Source organism: Mus caroli, unplaced genomic scaffold (assembly GCF_978045245.1).
Source record: "Mus caroli unplaced genomic scaffold, Mus_caroli_1 scaffold_22, whole genome shotgun sequence".
NCBI lineage: Eukaryota > Metazoa > Chordata > Mammalia > Rodentia > Muridae > Mus > Mus caroli.
Genome location: NW_028227277.1, coordinates 8,091,380 through 8,117,925, shown reverse-complemented (window position 1 = coordinate 8,117,925; position 26,546 = coordinate 8,091,380). Strand labels below are relative to the sequence as shown.

The 26,546-nt window shown below is 38.8% G+C and overlaps 1 protein-coding gene across 1 annotated transcript; it reads right to left on the bottom strand.

Moving 5' to 3' along the window:
* Window positions 1-25,053, bottom strand: LOC147000059 (synaptonemal complex protein 3-like). Its single transcript, XM_085834373.1, has 5 exons — window positions 25,005-25,053; window positions 23,381-23,515; window positions 11,325-11,394; window positions 10,748-10,782; window positions 1-122 (listed from the first exon to the last, which is right to left on the bottom strand). The coding sequence occupies exons 2-5, from the start codon at window positions 23,487-23,489 to the stop codon at window positions 1-3; spliced, it is 336 nt and encodes a 111-aa protein (XP_085690499.1). The 5' UTR covers window positions 23,490-23,515; window positions 25,005-25,053.
* Between the last annotated feature and the right edge of the window lie 1,493 nt (window positions 25,054-26,546).

Genomic DNA, 26,546 nt, shown 5'->3' with positions numbered 1-26,546 from the left:
CTACCTCTTTCGATTTTTCTTTTTGCAAAGCCTTTCTAATTTCTGGTTGCTGCCATTGAAAGAATCTTTCATATACATTTCCATCCATTTTTTCTTTATGTGAAGCTTCTTATAAATGTCACCTATATTAAAAATTAAGGGTCATTTTGAAGAAACTTTAGTGATTCCATGTATTCATAAAAATAGATATAGATAATAGATAAAATCCATTCAATAATGCCAAGAAAACTTAAAATTAAATGAAAGATATCACCAACATGCTTCATACTTTAGAATACTTTAGGGTTTTGAATGTTCAGATGAAGGATGTTCAACCAGTAAAGTCTACAGAAATGTTCCCCAACACAGAAAAAAGAACAACAACAACAAAAAAACAAACAAACAAAACACTCCATGTATTTTAGACAAGAAATATCTAATCTTATCTGAATTTTAATTTCTGTAAGTAAAATAATTTTAAGCTTCAAGAACAGTTTCCAAAGAACAAGTGCACGAAACAAAGGATCAAATGTGGGCTTTAATTCTTCATAGGGAAACACTTTTAATACTGGCTAATTCTTTTCTAAATCTACAAAAGATGATGCAACTGAAAGAACAAATTTGACTGTGGAACTGTTAGACTCATTATTTAAAATATTCAGTTTTTGGATTCCCTGCACCCACAAGGTGGCTCACAGCATATAACTTCAGATGCAGGAGATTCAAAGGTTTCATCAAGACTCCACAGGTACCAGACACACATGTTGTACACGTACACACTTGAAAGCAAAACAACCATACCTATAAAATAATCTGTAAAAAAAAGTAATAAGGGTTACTTTAAAGAATTCAGTTTTCCACTGTGCCATATAAAGAAAGAAGCACAGAGGCGTCCTAGAAAAGGAACTGACTAAATATAAAATTAAAACTGGGTCAATGAAAATATGTTTCATGTACATAATTTTGTATACATATCACTTAGGTTTAAGTACATGGAACTGTAAAAGTGTTTACATCAATTTTTTCCTCTTAAAATCCCTTCAAAGAAGTTATGAAGATGCCTCAATACTTGAGGGCCTACTGTGAAAAGAGGAAGTTCACAAATTAGAATCTAGTACCCATCTACAAAACTAACCATGGATGGTTGTTTCTACAAGAACAGTACTGTGGTTGACAGTGTGAGAATTGCTAGGTCTTGCTGGATGCTTGTCTACCTGCATGTTTGGTGAAAGACCTGTCTTAAGGAAATAAGATGAAAAGTAATAGAGCATCACCCAACATCCTCCTCTGCCCTCCACATGTGTATATATGTACCACAGACAAAAACATACAAAACATAAAAATTAAGTTTCATTAATGTCACACCAAAGCACCATTTTCACTTTCTGTATCACAGGAAAAAATTATTCCACGATGCTAAATCAAAAATATTTGCAAGAGTCTGTGTCATGAGTAGACCTTGGGATCGGACTCTGCACCTAATCCCACAAGAGCCAGAGGAAACTCAACTTCCAGTTGCTCTACCACTTGCAGGATCATAGGAAAGGCCACCACATCAGGAGTAACTGAGACCCAAAAGATCTAGGGACAGAGGAAATCCTGCCTGGCCAGTGGCCTGGATTTCTTCCTGACTGAACCTGTACATAGGGCAGACCTGAGGTCCTGGCTCAGAAACCACTCTCAAGACATCCAGAGGGAGTCCCACTCCAAGGTACTCTGAAGTGCCCAAGATCACATGATCACAAAGGAAGCTTGACTCTCAAGAGATGTGAAAACACACCCAGGAACACTGGAGTTCTGACAGAAGATCACAGCTGAGGACTCAGCATCTTTTGCAGCACCCTGTGTAACTAGGACCACCACAAGATCCAGGGCAACAAAAACAACCTCCCAAGCAGAGTCACGGGTTCCTTGTGGCTTGCATCTCTGTCCAGAGAAAACCTCGGGATCTGGCACCCCACCAAACCTTGCAACATACAGAGAAAGCTTAACTCCCAGGAGCTCTGACACAGCGGGATCTCAGGAGATTTTTCACACCAGGATTTCAGGATTCAAGAGGCAACTTGAGGCCAGCACCTGGGCACTTAGGCATGGAATCTGCAGACACCACCAAGGTCCCCACAGGACTCTCCACAGAATCTTAGAACCTCTGGTGAATTGAACACAACTTCTGCTCCAATCCAATCTCGAAGGACCTGAGACAGCATTAAGGAGGGAAGCAGAAAACCCGGCCTGACCAGAGTCACAAATCCCTTCCAGTTGGCACTAGCACTGGGGCAACATGGGCTCATAGTCTACGGACACCCCCAAGGTCCCCAGAGAAATTTCCATGGGATCTTACGCCCTCTGGTGAGTGGAACACAACTTCTGCTGGAGGCAGATTTGAACACCACATATCTGGGCACCTTCCCTGCAAGAGGAGAGCTTGCCTGCAGAGAGTACTTTGACGACTAAAACTCAGGAGAGAGCTAGACACCCAGGTTTTCTGATAGAGGCTAACATAATAACCTGAGGAACAAGCTCTAACCAGAGACAGCTATAACAACTCACTCCAGAGATTACCAGATGGAAAAAGGCAAACATAAGAATTTTTTAACAGAAACCAAGACCACTCACCATCATCAGCACGCAGTACTCCCACCCCACCCAATCCTGGGCACCCCAACAAACCCAAAAAGATAGACTGGGATTTAAAAACATATCTCATGATGATGGTAGAGGACATCAAGAAGGACTTTAATAACTCACTTAAAGATATATAGAAGAACACTGCTAAACAGGTTGAAGACCAAAAAAAAAAAAAAAAATCCCTTAAAAATTGCCAGAAAACACGACCAAACAGGTGATGGAATAAATAACATCATCCAAGACCTTAAAAGAGAAGAGGACACAATTAAAAAAAAAAACCCAAAATGAGGCAACGCTGAAGATAGAAACACTAGGAAAGAAATCTGGAAACATAGACTCGAGCATCAGCAACGTAATACAAGAGATGGACGAGAGAATCTCAGGTGCAGAAGTTTCCATAGAGAACATTGGCACAACAATCAAAGAAAATACAAAATGCAAAAAGATCCTAACTCAAAACATCCAGGAAATCCAGGACACAATGAGAAGACAAAAACTATGGATAATAGGAGTAGATGAGAATGAAGATTTTCAACTTAAAGGGCCAGCAAATATCTTCAACAAAATTATAGAAGAAAACTTACCAAACCTAAAGAAAGACATGCCCATGAACATAAAAGAAGCCTACAGAACTACAAATAGACTGGACCAGAAAAGAAATTCCTCTTGACACATAATAATCAAAACAAAAAATAAAGAGAGAATATTAAAAGCAGTAAGGGAAAAAGGTCAAGTAACATATAAAGGCAGGCCTATCAGAAAAACACCAGACTTTTCACCAGAGACTATGAAAGCCAGACGATCCTGGACAGATGTTATACAGACACTAAGAGAACACAAATGCCAGCCTAGGATACTATAACCAGCCAAACACTCAATTACCATCGATGGAGAAACCAAAGTATTCCATGACAAAACTAAATTCACACATTATCTTTCCACCAGTCCAGCCCTTCAAAGGATAATAACAGAAAAAAACAAAACTAACAAACAAACAAAACAATACAAGAACAGAAACCACGCCCTAGAAAAAGCAACAAAGTAATTCTTCAACTAACCAAAAAGAAGGCAGACACAAGAACAGAATGCCAACTCTAACAACAAAAATAATAGGAAGCAACAATTACTTTTCCTTAATGTCTCTTAATATCACTGGACCCAGTTCCCCAATAAAGAGACATAGACTAACAGAATGGCTATAAAAACAGGACACAATATTTTGCTGTTTAGAGGAAACCCATCTCAGGGAAAAAGACAAACACTACCTCAGAGTGAAAGTCTGGAAAACAATTTTCCAAGCAAATGGTCTGAAGAAACAAGTTGGAGTAACCATTCTAATATTGAATAAAATCAACTTCCAACCCAAAGTTATCATAAATGACAAGGTGGGACACCTCATACTCATCAAAGGTAAAATTCTCCTAGAGGAACCCTCAATTCTGAATATCTATGCTCAAATACAAGGGCAGTCAAATTCATTAAATAAACTTTAATAAAGCTCAAAGCACACATTGCATAGTGTGAGACTTCAACACACTTTCATCAATAGACAGATTGTGGAAACAGAAACTAAACAGGGACACAATGAAACTTACAGAAGCTATGAAACAAATAAACTTAACAGAAGATTGTATCCTAAAACAGAAGGATACACCTTCTTCTCAGCACCTCATGGTATCTTCTCCAAAACTGACCATATAATTTGTCACAAAACAGTATTCAACAGATACAAAAATATTGCAAATGCTCCATTGCATTCTATCAGACCACCATGGACTATGGATGATCTTAAATAACAACATTAATAATGGAAAGCCAACATTCATGTGGAAACTGAACAACATTCTTCTCAAAGATACCTTGGTCAAGGAAGGAATAGAGAAAGAAATACAAGACTTTTTAGAGTTTAATGAAAATGAAGCCACAGCATACCCAAACTTCTGGGACACAATGAAAGCATATCTAAGAGGGAAACTCATAGCTCTGAGTGCCTCAAAAAGAAACTAGAGAGGGCACACACTAGTAGTTTACAACACACCTAAAAGTTCCAGGACAAAAGGAAGCAAATTCACCCAAGAGGAGTAGAACGCAGGAAATAATTGAACTCAGGGGTGAAATCAACCAAGTGGAAACAAGAAATATTCAAAGAATCAATCAAACGAGGATCTGGTTCTTTGAGAAAATCAACAAGATAGATAAACACTTAGCCAGACTCACTAGAGGGGACATGGACAGCATCCTAATTAACAAAATCAGAAATGAAAAGGGAGACATAACAACAGATCCTTAAGAAATCCAAAACTCCATCAGATCCTTCTACAAAAGGTTATACTCTGGAAAACATGGACAAAATGGACAAATTTCTAGACAGATAGCAGGTACCAAAGTTAAACCAGAATCAAGTTAATGATCTAAACAATCCCATATCCCCTAAAGGAATAGAAGCAGTCATTATTAGCCTCCCAACCAAAAATAGCCCAGGACCAGATGGGTTTTGTGGAGAGTTCTATCAGACCTTTAAAGACGATCTAATTCCAGTTCTTCACTAACAATTCCACAAAATAGAAGCAGAATGTACTCTACCCAACTCAATCTGTGAAGCCACAATTACTTTGATACCTAAACCACAGAAAGATCTAACAAAGATGAATTACTTAGGACCAATTTCTCTTATGAATATCAATGCAAAAATATTCAATAAAATTCTTGCTAACTGATTCCAAGAACACATTAAAAGAAACATCCATCATGACCAAGTAGGTTTAATTTCAGGGATGCAGGGATGGTTTAATATATGTGAATCCATCAATGTAATCCATTATATAATCAAACTCAAAACAAAAAACACAGGATCATCTGCTTAGATGGGGAGAAAGCATTGAAAAAAATCCAACACCGATTCATGTTAATAGTCTTGGAAAGATTAGGAATTCAAGGCCCAAACCGAAACATGATAAAAGCAATCTACAGAAAACCAGTAACCAACGTCAAAATAAATGGTGAAAAACTAGAAGCAAACCCACTAAAATCAGAGACTAGACAAGGCTGCCCACTTTCTTCCCTCCTATTCAATATTGTACTTGACATCTTAGCCAGAGCAGTTCAACAACAAAAGGAAATCAAGGGGACACAAATTGGCAAGGAAGAAGTCAAAATATCTATTTTTGAAGAGGATATGATTGTATATATAAGTGACCCTAAAAATTATACCAGACAACTCCTAAACATGATAAACAGCTTCCGTGAAGTAGCTGGATATAAAATTAACTCAAACAAGTCAATGGCCTTTCTCTACACAAAGAATAAACAGGCTGAGAAAGGAATTAGGTAACAACACCCTTCTCAATAGTCACAAATAATAAAAAATACCTTGGCGTGACTCTAACTTCTGGGATAAAATTAAATGGAGAGAAACTTGATGCAATCCCACTAAAATAAGACAAGACAGGACTAGACAAGGATTCTCAGTCTCTCCCTACTTGTTCACTATAGTACTAGAAGTTCTACCCAGAGCAAATAGACAACAAGAGAGGTCAAAGGAATAAAAATTGGAAAGGAAGAAGTCAAAATATCACTATTAGCAGATGATAAAATAGTATATTTAAGTGACCCCAAAAATTCCACCAGAGAACCTGTAAAACTTAAAAACAACTTCATCAAAGTGGCTAGATATACAATTAACTGAAACAAATCAGTAGCTTTCCTCTACTCAAAGGATAAACAGGCTGAAAAGAAATTATGAAAACAACACCCTTCAAAAGTCACAAATTATAATACCTTGGTGTGACTCAAACCAAGCAAGTGAAAGATATCCATGACAAGAACTTCAATTCTCTGAAGAAAGAAATTACAAATCTCAGAAGATGGAAAGATCTCCCATGCATCATAGATTGGTGACCCGATTAATTTAGTAAAAATGGATTTCTTGCCAAAAGCAATCTACAGATTCCATGCACTCTCCATCAAAATTCAAATTCAATTCTTCATAGCGATAGAAACAGCAATATGCAAAATCATTCGGAATATCAAAACCCCAGAATATCGAAAAACAGTTCTCAAAAATAAAAGAACTTCAGGGGGAATCATCCGTGACATCAATCTGTATTATACAAAAATAGTGATTAAAAAAAAAAGTGTATGGTAATGGTACAGAGACAATGGCTTTATGAAATTCACAGGAAAATGGATGGATCTAAATTATATCATCTTATATAAGGTAACAAAACCCCAAATTAAAAAACATGGTATGCACTCACTGATAATTTGGTATTAGCCTAAAAGCTCAGAATACCCAAAATGTAATTCACAGTCCACATGAAGCTCAAGTAGAAGGAAGACAAAAGTGAGGGTGGTTCGGGCCTTAGAATGGGGAATAAAATACTACTGGGAGAAAATATTGAGACAAAGTTCAGGGCACAGACTGAAGGAATGACCACACAGAATCTGCACAACCTGTGGAACCATCTCATATACAGACCCAGTACAGACACCAGACCCAGTCACCATTGTAGATACCAACAAGTACTTGCTGACAGTAGCCTAATAAGGCTGTCTCCTGAGAGGCTCTGCCAGAGCTTGGTAGGAACAGAGACTGAATCTCACAGCCAGCAATCAGACTGATCATGGGGTTCCCAGTGGAGGAGTTAGAGGAAGGACTGAAGGAGCTGAAGGGGTTTGCAACCTTATAGGAAGAATATCAATATGAACCAAACAAATCATCCAGGGTCTGCCCAACATATGGATCCATCCCATACACAGACAGCAGACACATTCACTATTGTCGATACCATGTGCTTGCTGACAGGAGCTGAATATGACTGTCTTCTAAGAGGCAGTGCCAGAGCTTGGCAAGAACAGAGGGTGATGGTCACAGCCTGATCATGGGGTCCCCAGTGGAGGGAATGAGGAAGAACTGAAGGAGCTGAAGGGGTTTGCAACCTTACAGGAAGAACATCAATATGAAACAAGTAACCCCCCAGAGCACCCAGGGACTAAGCCACCAAACAAAGAGGGGGACCCAGGATTCCAGCTACATATATATTAGAGGATGGTATTGTCAGACATCGGTGAGAGAAGAGGTCCTTGGTCCTGTGATCCTGTGAAGGCTGTATGCCCCAGTGTAGGCAACTGCCACAGTAGAAATGTGGGAGTAGGTGGTTGGGAGAACATGCTCATAGAAGCACAGGAATAGAATGGAATAGAAACTTTCTGGAGTGAAATCAGGAAAAGGCTAATATTTGAAATGTAAATAAACACAGACACACACACACACACAATGATGGCTTTAACTGTGACTTCAAGTAGGTTTATATGTAATCTCAGGATGATATAAATTTTGGTACCATTCCTGCTAAGTTTTTGATAAATTAGAGTAAATGTCTCTGCATCTCAGTCTCCAAATGAAATCATGGTTGCTTTTATCACAACCAAGCTACTCAATCTTTTTCATCACAATAAAAACCTAAAGCATATCTAAAATATAAAGTTCTTTCTGGTTGGACAAATATTTTACTGCTACAGCAAGAAGTACTGGTTTCAAACTTCAACAATGAAAATAAAAAGGATAAAAAAAATATAAAAAAATAAAATATACATGTTTCCTCAGGTCAAGGTACATTTGTAAGGATGAGGACTTTAGGTTCAAGGCCAGTCCAAGCTGCAATTGAGGATTCAGACAATCCTGAGATATAGAGTTACAGCTTACTTCCCTAAACCAAAACAACATATAAATAAAGACTGCCTGGCCTAAATTATGTCTGAAGTCCCAGTACTTCTGAGGCTGACAGCAGCCTCTGTATTTTTAGGCAGTTTGGAGACTATATATAGAAATTTCAGCAATCTGGCATTTTAACAACAGGTAGAAGAAAATGAAGACTGGTCTTTAGTTTATTTATAATGAATTCCTGTTGGGCAGCACCAGCAAAAAGAAGGTTTTAGTCTGTTGGTGCCAGTACCTGACATCCAGTTTACTCACACCTCACATCTCCAGGCCCCAAGAAGACTTTCATGGTCTGCAATACCCTGGCATTCCTGCTTTCTGCTAGGAGCTATTCTGTGCAAACTCCTGCCCTTAGTGAAGTTCTCTGTTTTTCTCAGCAGATGCCGATGGGAAAGTCAATTGTGAACTTGGAAGCAGTACCTTCCTGAGTCCAGCGAGAGTCACCTCCTCTCCTTACTCCTGAAGTAACACGTCCACCCTTCCACCTTCATCCCAACACAAACCTCCAGCTCAAACAGGATTAACCATCTTTCAACAGACAATTGACTACCTCCACTGAGACTTCTCCCTACCATGCTTCCTCACGCACTTTTCTTCCTCAAGAACTGGGCTTCGTGACCACCACAAAGCATACTGGGTAACAGGGTTTGGATAGCAGGAAAGCAATCTCAGCAAAGACCCTTGCTGATTGGCCATGTTTTCACATGTGTACTAAGGGCGAGTTAGGCTCTATCACTCATCTGTCATCCAAGCAGCAAAAGGGAGGTAGTATTTTAGCTGCTACTAATACCCAGAGGCTTTCCATTTTCCAAGTTTGCAATACTAACTTGAAAGTTAAAATAAGCCGGGCATGGTGGCACACGCCTTTAATCCCAGCACTCGGGAGGCAGAGGCAGGCGGATTTCCGAGTTCGAGGCCAGCCTGGTCTACAAAGTGAGTTCCAGGACAGCCAGGGCTCAGAGAAACCCTGTCTCGAAAAACCAAAAAAAAAAAAAAAAAAAAAAGAAAGTTAAAATAAATGAACCCCTAAAAAAACTCTACTACTTTTTTTTTCAGATTAAGGGCCTCTTGATTGTAATTAAAATTGTTTTATTTTTTATGTAATGTGTTTTTGCGTGTTTGTATTTATACAACCTGCATGTATGTTGTTCATAGAAACTAGAAGAGAATTCCAAAACCCCTGGATATAGAATTAAAAATGGTTGTGAGCCATTACGTGGGTTCTAGGAACTAAAACTTGGTTCTGTCCAAGAACAACAAGTGCTCTTAATTTCTAAGCCATCTTTCCATCCCTGTCCTTTGCATGTTTTAAGGTCTGCTGGATCATGTCTCTCGATAGATGTTCATTTTTACTATACAGGAGAGATCATAAAATTATGACACTTTCTTAATATTATCTATTTCAAGAAAGAGAAAAAATACACCATAATTTTACTGGATTGTGTAAATCTTAAAAAGAGTTTCGGCAAAAAAATGATGTGTATATATTTCAGTATGAGTGTACACAAGAAAGCCACAAATAGACATCTACTGCATTCTAATCATATTCCAACTTACTTTTATTTTATTTTTTTATTCAAGACAGGGTTTCTCTGTATAGCCTTGGTTGTCCTGGAACTCACCCTTTATACCAAGCTGGCCTCAAACTCAGAAATCTCCCTGCCTCTGCCTCCCAATTGCTGGAATTAAGGCATGTGACATCACTAGCTGACCAAACTTAAAACTTGAGACATAGTCTCTCAGAATCTGCAGCTCACAAATGCCACTAGCCTTGCTAGCCAGCAATGTGTCTCCACCTACTCAACACTGGGTTGCAGCCTGCATTTTTTAAGTGGATTCTATGTCCCCACCTTAACTCCATATACTTTCAAGGCAAGCACTTTACTAAAACAGCTTGTAGCCACTCTCTTCTTTTTTTTTTTCCTCTCTCTCTCTAATCATGCCTAAGTTTAGGCTCCTAAAATGCTTAATGCTGGTTTTGCTCGTTTCCTTATAACAACAAATTAGGTTTCTTGCTCACTTTACAATCTGAAGTTGATTTGGAAAACTGCACAAACTAACATTTCATATGAGAGGCTTATTTCAGAGTTTTGTTTGTTTGGTAGTTTTTTTGGTAATTTGGTGGGTTGGTTGGGTTTTGTTTTGTTTTTGTTTTTTTCTTTTTTTTTTTTTTTTGTTTTTTTTTGTTTTGCCCACTGAAGATGAAACTCATAACTTTTACATGGTATTTTACCACTGAGCGACATCTTCAGCTAATCATTCATTCTGAATGTTGGTTGAGAAGTCATCTCATATGGGTTTTAAAGAGAACTACAATTACTGTGAAATCTAAAATTATCCCCTATGGTATAGGGGTTATAGAGATCTGATTCCCTCTTCTGACCTCTTCAAAAACCAGGCAAAAACCTCCAAAACACATACCTCCAGATTTATCCAACATACTGTCTAGTTCACCTCTATTAAGAAAGGAATATAAAATTAATGTAAGAAATATCATGAACTGGTAGGACATTTTTCTTCCCCACAGAAAACTTTAAACAGAACCTTCTTTTAATTATTTATAATAAATATATGTTTGGTTCGGAACAAATGACATATACATATAAAATACATGGTGGACTACCAAAGTGAACTTGTATGATTTACTTTTTACAATTCATACATTTACACCCCACAGTAGTTTATTCATACCTCTCCGACTCTTGCTGAGACCCTTCTTCTTCCCAGATGGCCCCCCTCTTATTCTTTTGATGTTTTTCCTTTTCTTTTTGTGTATATCTGGGAAGATCTCATGCAGGTGGTCCTATTGTATGAGTTGCTATGTGTTTGTGATCACAATGTCTCAAGGACCTCAATCTGGGCTTGAACACAACATATAGCAGTGTCTGACTTTGAATTGTTCATCTTCCTGAATCTACTTCTCCAGTTAAGGGATCACAAACACTACTTATGAAGTACTCTATTGAACTCTATTGAAATACTCTATTGAAAATTTTACCCCATATCTCCATCGTTTTTTACGTGAGTCGATATATTCTCATCTTTGTCAAATGTTGGGCTCTTCTTTACTGTATGGACAAGAGAAAATAGAAACATTTGAATGGATGCTATATAAGTAATAGTTAATAAAGTACTAACGATTTGAATTTCTCTCAAGAAACTGCCCATGTGAGTTTTTGAAAGAGATTTTAGAAAGGAAATAATTACATCGATGAAATCCAGGACACAAAGAGATGACGAAACTTAAGGATAATAGGTATCGATCAAAAGTAATTTTTCCAAACTACAGGGACAGTGAGTATATTCATCAAAATTATAGAAGAAAATTTCCCTAACCTAAAAAAAGTGTTTCCCGTGAATATACAAGAAGCATACAAAACTCCAAATAGTTTAGACCAGAAGAGAAATTCCTGCCATCATATAATAATCCAAACATCAAATGAAAAAAAAAAAAGGAAAAAGAACAGAAAGAAAGAATATTAAAAGCAATATGGGAAAATTCAAGAAACTTATAAAGGAAGACTTATCAGAACTATACCTAACTAAACCTCAGAGACTATGAAAGCCATAAGGTCCTGGGCATATATCATACAGAAATGCCAGCCAAGGCTATAATACACAGCAAAAATATCTTACCATAGGTTGAGAAAAGAAGGTATTCCATGAAAAAACAATATTTACACAATATTTTTGAACAAACCCAACCATCCAAGGGATAATAAAGGGAAATCTCCAATATAAGGAGGGAAATTACACTCTCGAAAAAGCAAGACATTTATCTTGAAGCAAACAAAAAGAAGATAGTTACATGAAAAAATTCCACCAAAATATCAGGAAGCAACAAAGACTTTTCCTTAGTATCTCTTAATATGAGGGGATTCAATTCACCAATAAAAAGACATAGACTAACAGACTGGATGTGTAAGCAAGACCCATCATACCAGAAACAAACCTCAGGGACAAAGACAGATATTACTTCAGAGTAAAAGGCTGGAAAACAATTTTCCAAGCTAATGGTCCAAAGAAACAAGCTTGAGTAGCAATTCTAATATCAAATAAATTTGACTTTCAACCCAAAGTTATGAAAAAATACAAGGAGGGACACTTCATATTCATCAAAGTTAAAATTTATCAAGATGAACTCCCAATTCTGAACATTTATACACCAAATGCAATGGCATTCACATTCCTATAAGAAACTTTAGTAGAGCTCAAATCACACATTGTACCCAAGACAATAATAGCGGAACTCCCCTCCCTCATTAATAGACATATACTGGAATCAAAAATTAAAAAGGGACTCAGCGAACCTAACAGAAGTTATGAAACAAATAGATTAGTTGATATCTATAGAACATTTTACCCTAAAACAAAATGATGCCCATTCTTCTCAGCACCTCATGATGCCTTCTCCATATAATCAGTCCCAAAACATGCCTTAACAGATATAAAAATGTTGTAATAATCCCATGCATCCTACCTGATCACCAAGGACTAAGGTTGATTTTCAATAATGTTATAAATAATTGAAAACACACATAAACATAGTAGGTGAACAACAATATAGTGAGTGATAACTTGGGCAAGGAGGAAATAGAAATAAATTTAAGACTTTTTAGAGTTTAATGAAAATGAATCTGCAACATACCAAAAATTATGGGACACAATGAAAGCAGTTCTAAGAAGGAAACTCATAGCTATGAATGCCTCCAAATAAAAATTGGACAGAGGATACAGGAGTAGGTTGACAGCACACCTAAACATTCTAGAACAAAAGGAAGTAAATTAACTCAAGAGGAGTAGAAGGCAGGAAATAATCAATCTCAGGGTTGAAATCAACCAAATGGAAACAAAGGAATTCTACACACACACACACACACACACACACACACACACAAAATCAAACAAATTAGGAGCTGATTCTTTGAGAAAATCAAGAAGATAGATAAAATATTAGCCAGACTAACTACAGGGCAAAGGGACAGTAACCAAATTCACAAAACCAGAATTGAAAAGGGAGCCCTAACAACAGAAACTTAGAAAATCTAGATCAGATCTTATTAAACAAGCATATATTCAAAAAAAAAATGAAAATAAGGAAAAAGGAAAAAATGCCCACTTATCTAGACAGATAATAGGTACGAAATTGAAATCAGTATCAGATAAATCCTGTAATTACTCCCATAACGCCTAAAGAAATAGAAGCAGTCATTAATAGTCTCCCAACCAAAAAAAGCCCAGGATCTGATGAACCCATCAGATTTCTATCTATCTTCATGTGTGAGACCCCGACTTAGAGCGTTTCTCCCTGGAAGGTAAAGCCCCTGGACTTTCCCCAAGCTTGTTTTCCCTAATCTCTAAACATACAGCTAGAAAGAAGCTCTTTGTTCACTATAGCCTGCAAAAAGCCTTTTTTGTTTCTGAGCCTTACAGCCAGAGATGTGATAATTGTAATTTTACCAAAGACATCTGGGCAGAGAAGAACATTCCTCCCAACTCTTCCCATCTCCTCCCAACTGCACCCAGTTCCTCCCAACTCCTCCCAACTCCTCCCAACTCTACCCACCTCCTCCTAGCTATCCTCCCAACTCTTCCCAATTTCTCATCTAGCTGTTAAAAGCCCCCACTGTCACCACTCGGGGTTGAAATCCCCACCCTGTACAGTAGAAGGACTTCATCCTCAGCTAGCTGATAATAAAACGTCTTGTAGTTTGCATCAGGTGTGATTATGTCTCGAGTTTGCTGTCCAGCTCATTCTGGCACATGAGTGGAAGCCCAACTTCGGGAGTCTTACATGTGCGTTCTCATACACCAGGAGGCCTACCCCAGTTCTCAAGACCCCACTTGGAGGTAGGATCCTGTCTTTGCTATGTCTTTGTCTGTCGGCTGTGTTTGAATTCAGCATTATGGTTTGCAGTTGTCTGCACTCCTGAGAGCAATGACCTCCCTGTTCTGGATGGAGGGCAGGGATACTGACAGACATGTTAGTCGTAACCGCTTGCTGCACTGGGAGACGTCCCAGAAGGTCTGAGGGAGCTCCAGGGATGCATGGAGATCTCCAATCGAGGTGCCAAATGAGAGTGTGCTCACTTGGCTGTCTGTTTCTTTTACTGGGTGCCAAGTGAGCATGTGGCAGCTGTCTGTTTCTGTATATATAGTGTTTGTCTCCCTGTATGTGACTCTGATGATGGGACAAACTATTAGCACTCCTCTTGGACTGACTCTTGAGAATTGAACTGAAATTACTACTAGGATTCATATTCTGTTTGTAGATGTCAGAAAGAGATTTTGGAGAACTTTCTTCTCAACGAAAGGGCACTATTGAACTGATTGTGATTTCTGCAGTTAAAGATGTTGCACAGAAGAGACTAGGTTTTCAACCAGAACAAGCACCCTACATTGACATCTCGGAAATTTCTGCGCAGGAAGCCTCCCCTGACCCCATCCTGGTTGAATCCTTGGGTTCAGAAGAACAAGCTGGACTCCCGAGTCCTAGCTTTCCACCACTCACAAAAAAAAAAAAAAAAAAAAAAAAAAAAAAAACCTAAGATAAATATGTTGGGGGGTGAACTGCAACCCTTGGCTCCTCCCAAGATCTATCCAGAGATAGAAGAACCTCCAGAATATTGTAACACCACACCCTCATATCACAAACCGGTCTCTCCCAGATACCTCACCAGGGTACCACTGGAGACACGGGGGAGGGACCAGCTGCTGGAACACAAGACAAATGAGCATGGAGCCCAGAGAGACCAGACTCAACAACCTTGCTGGCTTTAGGTACTTATGGCCTACTCCAGCAGACCCGGGAACTGCAGCCTCTTCATTACTGGTCTTTTTCCTTCTCTGATCTCTATAATTGGAATGCAAATCACGCCGCCTTCTCTGAAAACCCCTCTACCCTTACTAATCTATTGGAATCTCTCATGTTCTCTCATCAGACCACTTGGGATGACTGTCAACAGCTTTTAAGGGTTATTTTTATCACACAGGAGAAGAAAAGGATTCTGCTGGTGGTAAGAATGAATGTGATGGGGGCAAATGGATGGCTGACACAATTTCCAAATGAAATAGATGCATGCTTCCCCCTGACACATACTGACTGGTACCCTAACAGGCCTGAAGGTAGTGAGCAGTTGACAGTTTGGTGCAGGGATACATTACCAGGAATGAGAGGATCTGACAGACAACCCAGCAATGTGGCCAAGGTAAAAGGGATCCTACAAGAGGAAAAGGAGCTACCAGTAGAGTTTCTAGAGTGCCTCTTAGAAGCATACAGGCATTACACTCCCTGTGTCAGAGAGCCAGCAGGCCGCTCTGGCCATGGCTTTCATTGGGCAGTCTGCTTCTGCCATTAGCAGAATGTTACAGTGTCTAGAGAGTCTGTAAACACTATCTTTGCAAGATCTGGTTAAGGAGGCAGAGAGTGTACCATAAGAGAGAGACTAAAAAGAAATAGGAGAAAGAGAATAGAGAGCAGCTGAGGCAAGAGAAATTAGATGAGATGGAAGGCAGGCAAAAATTTTAAATAGGATTTTGGATACATTTGCAAGTGATAAGGAAGTTTATAAAAAAGTTGGAGGGAGAAGGCAGACAGGGTACCTGGGCAACACAGGGCCAAAAAGACCTCAGAACTCCATAGGACCTTTATGACTACCTCTACATAAGGACCAATGTGGGTACTGTAAAGAAAAGGGACACTGGGCAAGAGACTGTGCCATGAAAGAGACTGATATCAGAACAACTAAGTCCTTACTCCAGAGGATGATGACTAGGGGATATGGGGCACAGACCCATTCCCTGAGACTAGTGTAAACCTAACTGTGGAAGAGACCCCTACGGCTTCCCTTCTTGGTATCAGAGCAGTTTTTTCAGTCCTGACAAAGTCACTGGAGAAATTGAGTAACCAGAAAAACGAAGTAATTGGGGCTACTGTTCAGAAACCATTCTCACCTTTCAGGGTAGCACACACCTTTAATCCCAGCACTCGGGATGCAGAGGCAGGCGAATTTCTAAGTTTGAGGCCAGCCTAGTCTACAGAGTGACTTCCAGGACAGCCAAGGCAACACAGAGAAACCCTGTCTCAAAAACACACACACACACACACACACACACACACACACACACACACACACACACACACACACAAAGACAGAAACCATACTCTTGGACCACTGATAAGAAAATTAATCTAGGAGTAAGCCAAGTAAATGATTCCTTCCTCATCATTACTGAATGCCCCACCACATTGTTGAGAAGAGAAATAGTAGCAAATTAAAAAGTCCAAATAAGCTTTTCTTTTGAAGGAACTTCAATCCCTTGGCAAGCCTCTATCTCTATAATTTGAACTTTAAAATTAGAAGAAGAATATAGATTACATGAGCCTCAATCCCTGTCAAGAAAAGTATTAGAAGGGACCAGGTAAGGGAGATATCTTAAATGCTGGGCAGAGACTTGGGATATAAGAGAGGCAAAGAGGGTGCACACCATCCTTGTGACACTGGAAACTGATACAACAATACCCCATGAGCAAAGAGGCCCAAGAGGGCATCAGACCTCATATTCATAGTCTCTTAGAACTTGGTGTTTTGGTCCCTTGACAGTCTTCCTGGAATACTCTGTTGCTACCAGTTAAAAAGCCAGGCTTTGCCACCCTGGCACTCTTTACCATACCCCCTTACTAAAGAGACTGTGACTTTCTCATGGACCCCCAAACACCGGAAGCCTTTAAAGAGATTAAAAAATCTTGCTTATTGCATCAGCTCTATTCCTGCAAGACCTGACCTAGCCTTTCATTCTCTATGTAGACCAAACAGCCGAAATAGTGAGATGGGTCCTGACCCAAAATCTGGGGAAATAGAAACTACCTGTAGCCCAATTGTTAAAAAAAAAAAAAAAAAAAAAATTAGACCCAGTGGCCAGTGGATGACCATCTTGCTTAAAAGTTATCGCTGCTGCTGTGTCAGTATTTCTCAAAGAGGCTGACAAACTGACTCTAGGTCAATGAACTATAGTAGTAGTCCCTATATCCCCATGCCTTAGAAAGCATCATTAGACAGCTGCCTGATTGCTGGATGACTACTGCTCACATGACCCATTAACAGAGCCTTTTACTGACTGAAAGAGTATAGTTTGCACCCCCTCCTATCCTGAATACTGCCACCTTGCTGCCGGAAGCCAACGACTTCCTACAAGTACACCAAGGTATAGACATCCTGGCAGAAAAAAACTGAAATTAAGAAAGACCTTACTGACCAGCCATGGCCAGGCTGCCCTAACTGGTACACAGATGGTATCCGCTTTTTGGTTGAAGGTAAAAGAAAAGCAGGGGCAGCAGTGGTCAATGGAAAAAAAACCATTGGGGACAGCAGCTTGCCTAAAGGCATGACAGCCCAGAGAGAAGAGATAATCACACTCACCCAAGCCTTGCAGCTGGCCAAAGAGAAAAACATCAATATCTACACAGACAGCAAGTATGCTTTCACCACTGCTCACATACATGGGGCGATCTATAGAAAACAGGAGTTACTCACATCTGATGGGAAAGATATTAAAAATAAAAAAGAAATCTTGAACCTATTAGAAGCCAAACACTTTCGAAAAAAAACTAACTGGCCATCATACATTGCACCCATCTCCAAAAAGTTCATGATGCCATAGTGAAGGGAAATCAGATGGCTGACCTTGCTGCCAAACATGCGGTCCTAAGGAAAAAAAAAAAAAAAAAAGAACTTAAAAACCATATAAACTCAAAGACGCAGGCTTGGACTACAGTCTAGAAGATCAAGAACAGAAAAAAATACCTGAGATATGTGTATATACTACCCAAAGAGTGGCTAAGACCCAAGATGGTCACTGGATCCTGCCCACCAGAGAAGGGATACAATATGTAGCCAATCTACACAGGCTCCCCCACTTGGAAACTAAGAAGCTAAAGAAATTGTTAAGAGCTCAAACTACTATGTTACTGGATTGCCAGATGTTGCCCAGGAGTTGGTTAATGAATGCCAAGCCTGTGCCCTCACCAATGTTAGCCACCAGAATAATGCTCCCCAGAGGGGGGTTAAGAGGTGACGGCCTGGTACATTCTGAAAAGTAGATTTCACTGAAGTTAATTTCGCCAAGTACAGTAATAAATATCTATTACTTTTTATAGACACCTTTTTTGGCTTGTTCGAAGCCTTCCCCACTAAGAAGGAGACTGACAATGTTGTGGCAAAGAAGATATTAAAGGAAATATCCCCATCATTTGACATCCCTAAGGTACTTTCATCAATCAAGTGCCCCTCCTTCTTTGCCCAGGTAAGCCAAGGGTTAGCCAGAAAATTGGGGATCGATTGGAAGTTACATTGTCTCTATAGACCCCCGACATCAGAACAGGTTGAGCAGATGAATAGAGAATTAAAAGAAACCTTGACTAAATCGGCTTTAAAGACATGCAGAAAAGATTATGAAGCTCTCCTTCACTTCACCTTATTGTGAGTATGGAACACCACAGGAAAATTTAAACTTACACCCTTCCAACTCCTCAGTTGGGGACCACCTTCCTTAACAGAAGCAAGGGGAATGTTTGACCCTGATGTTCCTTTTTCTGAACCCCTGCTAGCTCGCTTAAAGACCCTAGAATTGGTCAGAAAAATGCCTTGGAATTGCTGAAAAATAAAACAAAAACAACAAACCAAAAAACAAACAAACAAACCAAAAAACAAACAAACAAACAAACAAACAAACAAACAAAAAACACCTACCTGCTGCTTTTCGCAAGCCCCACCACCGCTACTCCAGCATGTGCTAGGCTCCTGCACCCAGCCCACCATGGCTCACTGGCCCATTGCTGCTCACATTCACCAGGCAGTGAACAGGAACCTCCTCCCTCCCTTGTACCATGGCAAGAGAAACTTTTTTCTCATTCAAGTGCATTTTGAGGCTCTCAAGGTTACAAATCCTAGAGCTGTGACCTCATGTTGGCTTTGTTTGGCAGCTGGGCTAGCGGTTATTTTTCCTAGTTTTAAGACTAGAACTATGTAGAAGAAGTAGTGGGGAATGTGAGTCTCCAACTTAGAGTGGTTCTCCCTGGAAGGTAAAGCCCCTGGATATTCCCCAAGCTTGTTGTCCCTGATCTTTACAAATGCAGTCAGAAAGAAGCTCTTTGTTATTTATAGCCTGCAAAAAGCCTTTTTGTTTCTGAGCCTTACAGCCAGAGATGTGATAATTGTAACTTTATGAAAGACATCCGGGCAGAGAACAACATTCCTCCCAACTCTTTCCAACTCCTCCCAACTCTTCTCCCAACTCCTCCCTTCTGTTCCCAACTCCTCTGAACTTTCATCCCAATTCCTCAGCCAGCTGTTAAAAGCCCCCTTCTGTCACAGCTCAGGGTCAAACTCCCCTGCCCTGCACGGTGGAAGGAGTTTGTCCTCAGCTAGCTGATAATAAAACCTCTTTCTGTTTGCATCAGGTATAGTTTACTCTTGAGTCATTGGGGTTCTGGCCACCTCATTCCGGGACTTGAATGGGCTTCAGTGGAGGTCCAGTTTCGGGGGTCTTACACATGGAGAACTAATACCAATATTCTTCAAACTATTATGCAAAATCAAAAGAGAAGGAATACTATTGAGTTTATTATATGAAGCGAGATTACAATTATATTCAAATGATACAAAGACCCAATGAGATTAGGAAACTTCAGACCATTTTCCCATATGAATATCAAAGCAAAAATACTCAATAAAATCCTTGCAAACCAAATCAAAGAATACATCAAAACGATCATCCATCATGGTCAAGTAGGCTTCATCCCTGGGATGGTTTAATATATGGAAATCCATCAAATTAATCCACTATAGAAATAAACTCAAAGACAAAAACAACATGCTCAACTCATTAGATGCTGAGAAAGTATTTGACAAAATGCATACCCATTTATAATGAAAATCCAAGAAAGATCAGGAATGCAAGGCCCATATCTAAACATAAAAAAACAAACAAACAAAAAAAAAAAAAAACAATGGACAGCAAACCAGTAGCCTGCATTAAACTAAATGGTGAGAAACTTGAAACAATCCCACTATATCAGGGACTAGACAAGTCTGCCCACTTTCTCCCTACCTATTCAATATAGTAGTTGAAGACCTATCCAGAGTAATTAGACAACAAAAGGAGAACAAATGAATAAAAATTGGAAAGGAAGAAGTCAAAATATCACTATTTCCAGATGATATGATAGCATGTATCAGTGACCCAAATATTTGCCAGAGAAATCCTAAACCTGATACACAACTTCAGTGCTGTAGTTGAATATAAAATTAACGCAAACAAGTCAATGGCCTTTTTCTACACAAAGGAAAAGCAGGATGAAAAACAAACTAAACAAAAAACAAACAAACAAACAAACAAAAAAACACCCTTCACAATAGTCACAAATAATATAAAATACCTTGGTGTGAATCTAACTTATGAAGAGAAAAATACATATGGTAAAAACTTCAAATCTCTGAAGAAAGAAATCAAAAAAGATCTCAGAAGATGGAAAGATATCACATGCACATGGATTGGAAGGATTAATCGAGTAAAAAATGGCTGTCCTACCAAAAGTAATCTATAGATTCAATGCAATCCCCATCAAAATACCAACTTAATTCTTCACTAAGTTAGAAAGGGCAATTTGCAAATTCACCTGAAATTAAACAAACAAACAAAAAAAACCAAACAAACAAAAACAAAAACAAAACAAGACACAAAACAACCCTAAGATAGGAAAAACTATCCCCAACAATAAAAGAACCTTTTGTGGATTAACCATGCGTGAACTCAAGCTGTACTACAGATCAATTGTGATAAAAATGGCATGGTACAGGTAGAGTGATAGACAAGTAGATAAATGAAATAGAACTGAAGACAGAGAAATAAACCCACACACATATGGACACTTGATCTTTGACAAAGGAGCTAAAACAATCCAGTGGAACGAAGACAGCATTTTCAAACAGTGGTGCTGGCTCAATCGGCAGTTAGCATGTAGAAGAAGGCATATTGATCTATTCTCATCCCTTGTACAATGCTCAAGTCTAAGTGGATCAAGGAATTGTACATAAAACCAGAGACACTGAAACTTATAGAGAAGAAAGTGGGGAAGAACATGGAACATAGGAAAAGGGGGAAAATTCTTGATGAAAAGAAAAAAAAAAAGAGCAGCAATGGCTTGTGCTGCAAGATTAAACATGGAAAAATGGAACCTCATAAAATTGCTAAGCTTCTGTAAGGTCAAGGACACTATCAATAGGACAAAACTGCATCCAACAGATTGGGAAAAAAAAATCTTTACCAATCCTAAATAAGATAGGGGTCTAATATCTAATACATATAAAGAGATCAAAAATCTGGACTCCAGAAAATCAATTTTCTCTATTTTTAAAAATTGGGACAGAGCTAAACAAATAATTCCCAACTAAGGAATACCGAATGATTTAGAAGCACCTAAAAAATATTCAACATCCTTAATCATCAGGGAAATTTAAGTCAAAATAACCCAGAGATTCCACCTCACACCTGTCAGAATGGCTAAGATGTAAAATTCAGATAACAGCAGATGCTGGCGAGAATGTGTTGAAATATGAACACTCCATTGCTGGTGGATTTGCAAGCTGTTACAACCAGTTTGGAAATCAGTCTGGTGGTTCCTCAGAAAATTGGACATAACTCTACTAGAAGATCCAGCATTAGTCCTCCTGGGCATATACCCAGAAGATGTTCCAACTTGTAATAAGGACACATTCTTCACTATGTTTATAGCAGCCTTATGTATAATAACAAGAATCTGAAAAGAAATCAGGTGACTCTCTTTAGAAGAATCAATATAGAAAATATGGTACTTTTTCTATAATGAATTACTACACAGCTATTAAAAGCAATGATTTAATGAAATTCTTAGACAAATGGATGGATCTGGATGATATCTTCCTAAGTGAGATAACCCAATCACAAAAGAACACACATAATATGCAATCATTGATAAATGGATATTATCCCTGAATCCCAGAATGACCAAGGTAAAATTTGCAAAACCCATGAAACTCAAGAAGAAAGACCAAAGTGTGATTATGTTGTTCCTTCTTAGAATGGGGAACAAAATACTCATGGGAGGAGTTACAGAGACAAAGTTTGGAGCTTAGACTGAACGAATCCATACACTGCCTCACTTCGGGATCCATCCCATAAACAGCCACCAAACCCAGATATTATTGAAGATGCACCAAGAGCTTGGGGACAGGAGACTGATATAGTTGTCTCCTGAGAGGAACTGCCAGTGCCTGACAAATAAAGAAGTGGATGTTCACTGACATCCATTGGACTGAGCACAGGGTCCCCAAATATGGAGCTAGAGAAATTACCCAAGGTCTTAAGGAGTTTGCAGGAACTTAGGAGGAAAAAAAAACATAAACTAACAAGTACCCCCACAATTCTCTGGGACTAAACCACCAATCAAAGAAAAGAAATAATGGGGCATATGGACCCAGCTGCATATGTAGAAGAGGATGGACTAGTTGGTCATCAATGGGAGGAGAGCCACTTGTTCCTATAAAGGTCCTATGCCCCAGTATTGGGAAATGCCTAGGCTAGGAATTGGGAGTGGGTGTGTTGGGGAGCAGGGGGAGAGGGGAGAGGACAGAGGATTTTTGGAAGGGAAAGTAGAAAAGGGGATAACGTGAAATGTAAATAAAGTAAGTATATAATAGAAAAAGAAATGAAATAATTTATTTGCAGGTATTATGAAATAAATTCATGTATGGCAAACATATTATAGGAACTATGTTCAGGTTTTTTTCCTGGGGCAAAATCATAGCAAGTTATTATTTCTCAACATATTGTGACTATAGTTTCAAGAGTAGGTATATGTGCTGCTAAAACTCATGTATAAGAATAGATAAATATAAGTAAAATTAGAAATGAAGTCTATGAAAACTCTTAACAAAGATTTCTTCCATTTTAGGAGACTAGGTAAAGGTCTAATGAAATGCAGGACACAATTAATGCCCAACACTGGATATGCTATACCTTTAGTAAGAGACTCCTCTGAAACAGTTATGTCATCTTCTTCATCATCACAGTCCAAAAGTAATAAGTAACCTTCCTTTGGTATCACCATCATTTTCTTAAGCGCCATTCTTCTCTTAAGAACTTAATAGTCCTCTTAGTTTAAAAAAAAAAATAAAAATTAAAAGGAAAAAAAAGAACTTAGTTATCTGAATAAAAGGTATCATTTAAATAATTAAAATGACAAAAAATCAAATAATTATCTTAGCTCAATGAAAGATCATTTCTTTTGTTTTTTAACATATAGTATTTTTAATCATTTGTCTTTATCAGAGAGTTCTGTATACATATTCAATGTGGTGATGCATATATATGTGTGTGTATGTATATACACAAATATACACATACACACACACACATACATACACACATATACCCATACACACACACACATACACACACATATATATATATATATATATACTTCCCAGGAACATTTTCTCCATGTATCCTATTTATCATGTCCCTTTCTCTCACAACTTGTTTCAAAAACTTCTTTAACTTATTAAAAAAAAAAAAAAAAAAAAAAAAAAAAAAAAAAAAACCTCCTTCAGAACCAAAGTTAACAATCTGCCATTTCTCAGTTTAAAAAAGACATAACCTGGCCACACTTCAATATGTGATTCCTCCCCTCCTTCCAGAAAACGATGAGCAAAATTTGTTCGCCTGTAATTTTGAGGCATCTGAATTTTGGTCGTATCTCCCATACATTCTTTTTAAACAAAACATAAGCAATTCTGGTATCAGTTTATCTCAGTCTAAGGTAAACTCATAGTTCTATCCAGAAAGATAACGAACATGGTAACTGTATGTTCATATCAAAAAGACCCAACGCTTAGTCTACAAGAAACACTCATCACCACCACCCACACATAAAGGCATTATATTGGAGAAAATGGGGATTTGGGGAAGCCGAGGATTTCAAACATCTGAAGATTGTAAGTTCGAGGCCAGCCCAAGACAGGGCAGCCGGAACTACAAAGATAGATCCCATCCTACCGAAATAAAATTTAGAGAAAAAGCTGAACATGGTAGTGCAAGTCTTTAATCCCAATAAATGGGCAATTGTGATGGAAGGATCCGTGGTCAGAATCCATCCCAGTTGACTTATGAATCTCTTGCAATATCTCCTCTTCTTTTTTCCATTCATTCTTCTTATACAACTCTACTGTCTGCAATGTCCATAAAGTGTATATCAAAGGAACACACCTTAGACAAGACAACGAGGAGGGAGGAATCCTCAGTGTGTTTCTATTGGATCCTGAACAGCACACAGGACAAGCGCCAAGGCTTCTCACCCATGGCTCCCTGGCCCCCGACCCCTAGTCCTGCAGCCGGCTCTCTGATCCTATCCCAAGGCCCCAAGCTTTTCTCTTCAAAGGGTTCCCAATCCTCTATGCCCCTGACCTGTTCAATCCTCTTCCATGAATATGGTCCTCCACCTTCCATTCACCCTCAGATCTCAGAGGAAATGACTATGAGGAGCCTTTTCCTCACATAATGGCCACCTGGGCCTGAGATGCCCCACCCCGTAACACCTCGATTAACTGTCCAACAACCATGATCAGAGCCAACTATCACTTACAGATCATCTAAGAGATGAACACCTTCCAACCGCACCCTTCCGTGATCAGATCCTCAAAGGAAAAAAAACGTTGTCAGGAGCCAGGCCCGGATGGAGGTCTCTAAGGACCCTTTGTGATGCCAAATGGACAAAAAAGTCTCACCCAAGGCCTGCGCTGATTGGCTGAATATACCCTGCGCAAGTGTACATTGAGTATCAGGTACCATCATTTTGAAGGGAGTTTTCAGGAGGTGGGAATAAGCTACTGGCTTTAAGACAAATGATTTCCTGTTTATAGGTTGATAAGCCCTTACAAACTTGAAAAACTTGAACAAATGTGTAACATATGAAACACTGCAAATGACACTAGTTAATTTCAACTGTAGAGGCTCTTGTAAGCATTTTTGGATTTTATTTATTTATGTGCGTAAGCATTTAATGTTGTGGACTTCTGCATGTACATACGCAAACCAGAAGAGTCTATGCTGTCCTAAGAGTTCAGAAAGGAGCATCCAGAATCCCTACAACCTCTGGTACCCTCCTGTCTCCACCTTCCTTGTATTGAGCTGTATTAGAAGAGTGTGCTAGGCAGTGCAGGCCCTCTCTCTCACTTATGTGCTTAGCCTCTCAGGCCCTCTCTCTCACTCATACATTAGGCCTTGCAGGCCCTCTCTTTCACTTATGTGCTTGACTGGGCAGTCCCTCTCTCTCACTTATGCCTCTGTTGCATACAGAGGCTGGAAGAGAGCACTGATTCTCTGAAAACGTGACTGTGCACAAACTGTGAGCCACTATGTGGGTGCTTTGTGCCCTGTCCTCTGCATAGAACAGGTGCTTTTTTTTTGTTTGTTTGTTTGTTTTTGTTTTTTTTGGTTTTTTTTTATTATTATTATTATTTTTCTAAACCGGGTTTCTCTCTGTAGCCCTGATTTTCCTGGAACTTACAACAGGCTGGCCTTGAATTCAGAAATATTTGGCTTCTGCCTCCCAAATGCAGGCATGAACCACTACTGCCGAACCAACAGTTGCTCTTAAGAGCTAGTTTTTCTTTTCTTTTTTTCAACTAGACTAGTGTGTATTTCATGCATCCTAGGGCATTCTGTCCATTTACTTTCAATGTTTTCCTACTTGTATATTAGTTTTTCAAAAAGGCTATAACTTTAAAAAAGACGAAAGAGGGATATATGGGCTGGTTTGGTGGAAAGAAATGGAAGGAAGAAGTTAGACATAATAATAATAATAATAATAATAATAATAATAATAATAATAAACAATAATAGAAACATTTTAAAGTTTTTAAGTCTATCATTATTAAAATGTGTGAGTGCTCTGTTTATGTGGTCACCTACATGACAGAATGGGGCATCAGATCACTTTATAAATGGTAGTAAGCCACCATGTTTTTGCTGAGAATTGAACTCAGGAACTGTAGAAGATTAGCCAGTGCTCCTAACTGCTGAGCAATCCCACAAGTTCTAGAAATAGTTTTGATTTAAGTTTTAATGCATTATGATAAGAAAATATACATAATTTCAATTTGTCTGAATTTGTTAACATCTAAAA

Coding starts and splice junctions, on each gene's coding strand:
- LOC147000059 (XM_085834373.1), bottom strand. CDS start 23,489: ATGGCGCTTAAGAAAATGATGGTGATACCAAAGGAAGGTTACTTATTA. Junction 11,395..23,380: donor AGAGGAGTCTCTTACTAAAG/GTATAGCATATC, acceptor TTGTCCATACAG/TAAAGAAGAGCCCAACATTT. Junction 10,783..11,324: donor AAAAACGATGGAGATATGGG/GTAAAATTTTCA, acceptor CTTTCTTAATAG/AGGTGAACTAGACAGTATGT.